This window comes from Cynara cardunculus, unplaced genomic scaffold (assembly GCF_001531365.2).
Source record: "Cynara cardunculus var. scolymus isolate 2C unplaced genomic scaffold, CcrdV1 Un_Scaffold_2108, whole genome shotgun sequence".
Lineage (NCBI taxonomy): Eukaryota > Viridiplantae > Streptophyta > Magnoliopsida > Asterales > Asteraceae > Cynara > Cynara cardunculus.
This window is the reverse complement of record NW_020200978.1, coordinates 29,759-37,607: the sequence shown is the minus strand read 5'-3', so window position 1 is coordinate 37,607 and position 7,849 is coordinate 29,759. Positions and strand designations below refer to the sequence as shown.

Below are 7,849 nucleotides of genomic sequence, written 5' to 3'. Positions count from 1 at the left end.
TTCGTTCATTTATTAAATAAACGAACATAAACGAACTTCCCGCCGAACGGTTCACGAACGGTTCGCTGAACGTTCGGTTCGTTTACAGCCCTACATGAGGATAAAACATAAAATTAGTAGTTGTCCTGAATACTTTCATAAGTATCCTAATTACTGCTATTATATGTACTAGTAAATATTTACAAACTTATCTCTAAATAATGATACCTGATTTCCAACTATCAATTTTTGGTATTTGTATTTGTGCCTTCCCCATAATTGTTCTTTCATTGGGGGTAAACTGGTGAATGAGGTACAATGAAATTTCTGCACCACTCGAAGCTTGATGAGCTCTTGTGTGTTCTAGGACACTTCTTGGAACAACAGCAAGAACATTAACTTTTGGCTTGCTGATTACTCAAATAAGTGGCCAAGAAACAAAACTAATGTGCTCAATTCTATGAACTTCCAACATTTTAGCTGTATATCCAATGTCTTGTCTTTTCTTTTCATCATTAATCGTATTTTAAAATTCTTCCTTCTTTAGCTTCAGTTGTATGGATTTTGAGTTTGATTGCCTTACCAAAATTACAAAGATCATCCAAATCAACCACTAGGTTGGTGCCCGATTGATTTGAGCTTGGGCTCCAAAGGTCAAAAGTGTCTGGAGGTCCCAGGTTCGAATCCATGGAGGAATAAAATCCCCTTGTGGCCACGGAGGTTCAAATGCGGTGATTCTGGGATACCCGCGAAGTGGGTGGTCGCCCTGAGATTAGTCGGCTCGCATAGCGGGTTGGATATCCAGGTTAATAAAAAAAGATCATCCAAATCTTTATTCCATGAAGTTCGAGAGTAAACTATTTGTGCTTGGACATTAGGTAAGGCATCAAACATCTTTTGCCCCAAACCCTTACAACTTTTGTTAGAAATCGTTGTTTATGTTGAAATAGTTAGGGTTCTTGTAAGGCCTAGAGTTATATTTTCTAAATGTGATACATCTATAATGCTTGTAAAATGTAAATTCATGGTCTACGTCTGACGTCACTTTGGAGGTAAATATAGAACTACAAAAGGGTAATGACGGGGTGGAAGATCAAAGACGGTGAAAGTATGGAGAGAGAAATTTCTACCGTTCCCAAGAGATCGGCCATGAGAACCAAGCTCACTAATGGTTATGTATGCTTTCCCATATAATGCTCATCTTGACTATCCTTTGTCATTCCTACTTAATAAATTTCAATAATGCTATCTCCAAATAGTGTTACATAATTTTCTTATTAATTTCTTAAAATTGCTATTAATATCATTGCCTTCACTATCATAAGATTGAGGGAACAATCCTCTTACAATTGTTTGCATTTTTAGTGTACAACTCCGAATGTACGGCGACCTAAGAGTTCAGAATAAATTAAGGACTTGGCATAGATCGAATATGAGTGGGTGAATGAATGCTTATGCAACATGAGGAGATCTAGGTCTAGGCTGATCCATATTTTCTATCTTTTTGAAATTTCTTAAGGGTATCATGTTTGAATCATTCCTAGTAGCAGTGGCTATTTAGATCCAAATTCGTAATAATTGGTCAACTTGAGTTATGTTTTTAGCTACTTGGGTTTATTTGGGCGGGTCCAATGGGCTAACTGTATACAATTTAGTGGGTCGAATGGGTCATGTGTGTCAAGCTTTGCCCTATAACGTCAATATTAAAAACTCCAATGCAAATGCGGCATCATCTTCTTCATTCCAGATATCAGTTCATTTTTCTTGCCCAATACTTATGTCAGTAAAATTATTTTAAATTCGATAACCCAAACCAATAAGAGTGGATTCTAAACCCAAATAACTGAGAACTCAAACCAAGAAAAATCGATTTTAAACCTGAAAATCAAAACCCAACCAAGATAAAATTGATTTAAATCCTAAAAATTGTGAACTCAAAGAGAAACAAAAAAATCACAAACCTTCAACTTGCTACGCATGGCGGCGAAGAAGGAAAATGGCAATGACAAGATTCACAAGGAGATGTTTGAGGGTGGGGCTGCAAAATAAAGGTTTGGCCTTCTTAAGTGGAAGCTTTATGATATAAATGTCTGTGTGTATATATACATATGTTCTTTTCTCCAATAAATCAAATACGATGGCGATAAGAAAGTGTTTGACCAACGTGTATACCCGTACAATGACCTGTTTTAAAAAATTCACCTAATTTAACCTGGCTGGTTTGACCCAGCACTTTTCACCCAATCTGACCCAACTTACCATTTTGCCACCCCTAATTCCTAGTTTGAGATGAAGTTTTTGAAACTCCCATCAGTTTACCCCTGTATGCAAATCCAGAACCTTGGGAAACTCCTTGCAATCTAAGAGTTTTACGTTTAGGAGAGGACAATGTGCTGTCACATACATTCAGACTGCCTGCTTTTTTCAGGATTTTGATCCTCATAACAGATGATCATACATGCTATACATGGCAAGCCTTTGTAACAAATACTGGCATAGATAACACTCTTGTATTTCTGGGGAACTTTTTGTAATGCAAGGGAAGCTATTGATTTATTTATCAAATCTAATAATTGCATTTTTTTTGTATGTGCAATATTTTTATTGGAATGGAGTATTGGCTGCTATTAACTTATTATGAATCGATATTTGAAAAATGTGTGGTTATGCTACTCATTATTAGGATTTACTCCGATGTGTGGTTGAATACTGCTGTATAATCTCTTAACCACAAATTCCCTATACGTACATATAAATTAATCTCGGTGCATATCTTACTCTGCCAGTTATGTTGCAATCTTCACCAGCCCTTTTTCTTTTTGCAGTCTATGTGGTGCCCCTTCGGTGGATTTACTCGACTTGCTGCTTCTTTTGAGTAAGCACACATACCCTCTTATTTTATCACCTATTGGAGTTGCAAATTACCAAACTCCCAGTAACTTTCACGATCTCAACTGAACTTGAAATTTGAAGTGCAGAATGCATGTTTAGGCAACCAAATTGAACTGCCAATCTCTCTGAGTTTGGTTCAGTATTGGGTTGCAAATATGTTGAATTATGTGAATGTTTGAATAGTATTTGGGTTCTTATTGTAATCATTTAGCAATGGAATAATGTAAGCACTACCTTGAGCTCCATCTCAAATATTGATGGTTCTGCCCTTGTTTGGTAATACCCACATTTTCTGTTTTGGAAAAACAATTTTCATTAATGTTATATAGAGTTGTGATTCTTTTTGACAAACGAATCATGTGTATATAACAAATACGGTTTCTCGCTTATAAAAAAGATGAAAATCTAAAATAAAAAATAAAAATCCTATTTTACAAGGTTTTGAAAGATCAATCACAATTTTTTTTGTAAATTAGTTTTGCTTCTCTAAAGACATAAAAGTTAGCCAAACACTGTTTATAGGGTAGTTTTGACTTTTATAGCTATACACATGAAAACAGAAAATAGAAGTGTTGCCAAACGAGGCTGCCACAGTTTGAGAACTGTTATTTGGATTAGTAGTATTAATAATATCTTATCGTAATTTTATTGTGATTCTCAGTGATTACAGAAGTAAATAAACAAAGTCTTTTCATGAGAAATGATATTGAGAACTGTTGGTCTATGTGTTGACTTTGAAGTTTTTGAGTAATTTATCCTTTGTAGCACTTATAGAACGCAATCTTTTAGCGCCCTGTATCATTTGAATCTAATATGTGAACTGAAATTATAAAAAAAGGTCTATCTATCGTTAACTTGATGTGTCTATGACAATCCAGGTGTTTAAGGTCGTCCGTGCATCATCAATTTTGTTTCTTTCTTGGATACACCAAATAATATGATAAAAAGTAATGGTTGTTGTAAGCTAATATAAGGGATACATGGATGAGGATAATAACCTAAAGGCGTACGCCCTCAAAATAGGTCCGAATAGCAAAGTACATCCTGTCAACCTGGGATTGACGCGCAAATCACCCAAGTTAGTTTTGCCAAAAAACGATTAAAAGTCTTCATGTTTGTAGCTTGCTCATGGAATTATTGATTTTGAAAGTCATTGTTATCATAGATATTGGCAAAGAATCTATGAATTGTTTTAATTTGATAAAAATTTGAATAACTTTTTGTGAACATGAGATTGTTATGATGTTCTTACTGAATCAAGTGTTTCACCTCACAATCAATTTAACTGATGAATGATGTTTGATTAGTTCGTAACAGCATGCTTATAAGCAAAATATACAAAATAAGAACCTTTCCTAGAATAAAAACACCTACAAAATGTAAGTGAACTGGAACTGTGTCAGTGATCAGCAATTACTTCATGGCTAACTTTGAAAGTGACCACTTGCAAACATCATGATTCAGGAAACTATTTTAGTTTTACCAATTATGTCAGAGGACATACCCCCTTTGTCAAGTGCAATTGTTGGTTATTTCACTTGTTTTAATTTTGATTTGCTTGGACGACATTTATCACTATTTTATTGCTTTTTGTGTTTCTTTTGTCCGTATGATACTTCGTCTTCTTATCCTGCTTTGATTTATAATAGCTTTGTTTCACCTCTTCTGGTAATCTTATTATGATCCCCTGCTTATTTTGGTCTTACCTATGTTTCCACCCGTTTCCTTATAGACACTCAGACACATTCCCCAACCCGTGAGCTTGATCGGGTTGCTTCCCTCAATTCATCTCAAATTCTTCACTTTGAATGCTGGGGCAGACAATTTTCTTTACATAGATAAAGGTGATCTGACAAAGTCGCTCTTTCTAAAGGATGGTGGTATTGGCCTTTTAATATCAGATAGCTTTTTGTTTCTAGTAATCTTTAAAAAGAGTTCTCTTTTCTCTTCTCGAAGACACTTCATTTCTACATGTGTCCTGTTTTTTCTGAGTTCTGACTTCATGATTTTGGCTTGATCTCACAATTCACTTTCTTCCTTCACATGCTTGTAGGCTCATCACTTTCTTCTTTTTGTTCAACTACAAACGGTTGACCCATGTCAAACCAGATTGATTAATTAAACAACATTCTTTGTGTTTTGAAGTGCTCTATGTGCCATTGGCAGTTGGGCATGGCGGTGGGGGACAGTGGCAATGTGAGCTGTGTGATGAAAAACATAACAGTAACTTCAGTTTGAAGCTTAAATTTCGAACAAATCGATATTGGAAATCAACGACTTGAAAAATATTGAAGATGGAAGAAAGATTTTTTGTTATCATTGACTAATTGCATAGAATGATAATGAACTAATAACCGGCATTAGTAGGAAGTGTTAGATTAGGGAAGATATGAGAATAAGCGGCTGTTAAGAAGATACAGAGATGATTTTAAACCCTATCTGGCCTTTCCATTACTTGAAAGCAATTGATTTTATAGAAAGTCACATCTGATGATTCTAAACCCATCTTGCTTTATATTACTGGAAAAAACTCATCTTTTCTGTAGTTAATTTAAGCAGAAGACAGTTTTCTTATAACACCCCATCTGTTTTATGAGATGCCTTTGTTTTGGATCAGGACTCCATACTTAACTGTGTATAGTGTCCTACATGTCTATCTATATGAGCATGGTCATGGGATGCACATTTATACATGTCACTTGCAGTATGAATGTGAAATATCGCTAACTACTTGTATTTTCCGTTTTCTTTTTTGTTTGCAGTGAAGGGGACTTTCCAACAACTGCATGTAAGATTTTATTCCTACTTATATGTTTAACCTCAACTTCACCAGATTTCATTAATGATGGAAATTCATTTTTATTCTTCTTGTCTCTTTTCTATAGACCATGATCTTCTTGGACAACATGCGATTTTTACTGAACATGCAGCAGCTGTATCATCTGCTACTCATCTGTGTCCATATATTGCTTATGTTCAACCAGTTCACCCCTCGTCATCATCCTCAACTTCCAGTGCAACTGTTGCTGATGGTCCTACTTACAATAATCAATGGAACAGCCAATCAGCGTCAAGTGAGATACCAAATTCTTATGCTTTGCCCACCATGGACGTCCGTTATCACACCGTCATTCCAACGTCAGGCAGCCGTGTAGGTGGTGCTGACCAACCCTCCATGCCATCTGTTATGCCGCGAAGGCCAGTAAGGACTAACGCTGATATGCCAAGATCAGGGTCTTATATGCATCCATTCCTTGTTGGCCAAAGGTAAACTACTTAATTGGCTGTCTTCTATATTTTATTAGTCGCTTTTTTAAGATTTTTATTGTAAACCAATAATGAAAAATTAATGCAACTTCTCATCAAAAAGGAAAATCCGAAATACGTTTGAATAAAATATAAATTACAAGCAGCAGTCGAACATGTCTTGATAATTTGAAGATCCATTAGAAAAACCCGAAAAAGTATATATATTCATATTGGTGTCGAAGTGAAGATTATAAAGTTCTCTTTTTTGTATAACTTTTTTAATTCAAAATTTATATTATAATTTAGATGTTTTAGATTAAAATAAAGATATAATTTATTTTAATTTTAATGGAGTAAAGAATAATGAAGTATCATGTCATATTAGTAGGACGCAACGGTTATCCTGTATTTAAGCCTGTTTCTCAGTTGGTTATTAGTTAGTTTTTTGAAATTCAAAGACTATTAAGGATTGTAGGTATGGAGTCATTACGTGTAAACTTGAAATTCTTAAGTGATTATACGGCACTAAGCAATACCTTAACAAGTTCTTTTAGACTTGTTAGATATTATTCTTATGACTTCTAATGAAGACAACCTTAAGCATCATGTTGCAGTGAAAAGAAAGGCAGGAGGATACTTGAAGAAGTTTTCATTTTATTTTCCTAATTATTTTGTACTTCTATTTAGAGTGATGTTTTGCGTGGTTTGTGCAGTTCTGGTGCTAGAGCTCCGAGCTCGGTTGGATCTTCAATGATTCATCCTTATCCTGGGAGTGCTGCGCGGGCAAGGGAGCGGTCCCAGGCCCTTCAGGCCTATTTTCAGCAACCTAGCAATTTGCCTGGGTTACGCACACCTATTAATGTATCTGGATCACGGAGATCGAACAATCAGGGGCAAATTGGTCAGGTGGGTTCATCTTCAGATCAGAATCAGATTCGCGGTGGCGTCTATTTCCTACCAACATCAGGTTCATCTGGCGGTAGAAGCTTTCAGGAAGCAGAAAGCTCGATGGCGAATCCATTCCAGCATGCATGGGAAAGAGATGTGGCACACCCAGGGGCAGGATGGGGTTTTCATCAGTCTGGGGGTGGCGTGTTTCGACAGAGGCACAGTTCAGAGAGAAGTCCATCTCAAGGTCATTATCGGTCGTAAAGGTTGTTTTATTCGGGTTTCCATGAACCAAATGTGATGAGATGGAAAACTTATTTGGTACCAACCAACCAACTGGTCAAGTTTTTAAGAAAAATGATGGATGTAAGTGTAACAACAGTTGGAGGCTTTGCTTTTGAGTTGCAAAGGCTTGAATGGCCTTGAAATGAGTTGCCATTTGATTTGGCAGCTGCTGATGCTGCATGCGTTGTTGATTGGTTTGTGTGATGATGGACTTTGGCTTTCTATGCATTGCCCTTGAGATATAAAATAACGTTATTGTGTTCATAGACCCTCAAATTGGTAACCAAAATGGTATGCTTTTTTGGTCGACTTGGCTATCCGTAAGATGTGTATTTGGTCCAAATTCGCACATCTTGCTCATGCTTGTGTAGAGTGTTCGTGGTTTGTTAGCAGCTTAATAAGCTTAACTACTCATAAAGCTTCTTTAGGGGAGAAGTCATTTTTGTTTCCATTTTCAATTAGAAAACGTAGATTGATTAATCCATATATGACTTGATGAAAAATCAACCAGATAGTTCCTTGTTCTACTCTTATCAACTAGAAAATCATATATATG

At 36.0% G+C, this 7,849-nt stretch overlaps 1 protein-coding gene across 2 annotated transcripts in view; it reads left to right on the top strand.

The window, feature by feature from the left end:
* The window catches only part of LOC112502874 (E3 ubiquitin-protein ligase RFI2-like), a 14,900-nt gene extending 7,331 nt beyond the window's left edge, over positions 1 to 7,569 (top strand). The window contains exons 3-6 of one of the 2 annotated variants that reach the window (XM_025106885.1): positions 2,805 to 2,854; positions 5,634 to 5,659; positions 5,757 to 6,138; positions 6,834 to 7,569. In XM_025106885.1, the coding sequence (XP_024962653.1) occupies positions 2,805 to 2,854; positions 5,634 to 5,659; positions 5,757 to 6,138; positions 6,834 to 7,272 (897 nt within the window). In that variant the 3' untranslated portion in view covers positions 7,273 to 7,569. The remainder of the gene's footprint in view (positions 1 to 2,804; positions 2,855 to 5,633; positions 5,660 to 5,756; positions 6,139 to 6,833) is intronic. The other variant, XM_025106887.1, reaches the window with a different exon arrangement.
* The last annotated feature ends 280 nt before the right edge of the window (positions 7,570 to 7,849 follow it).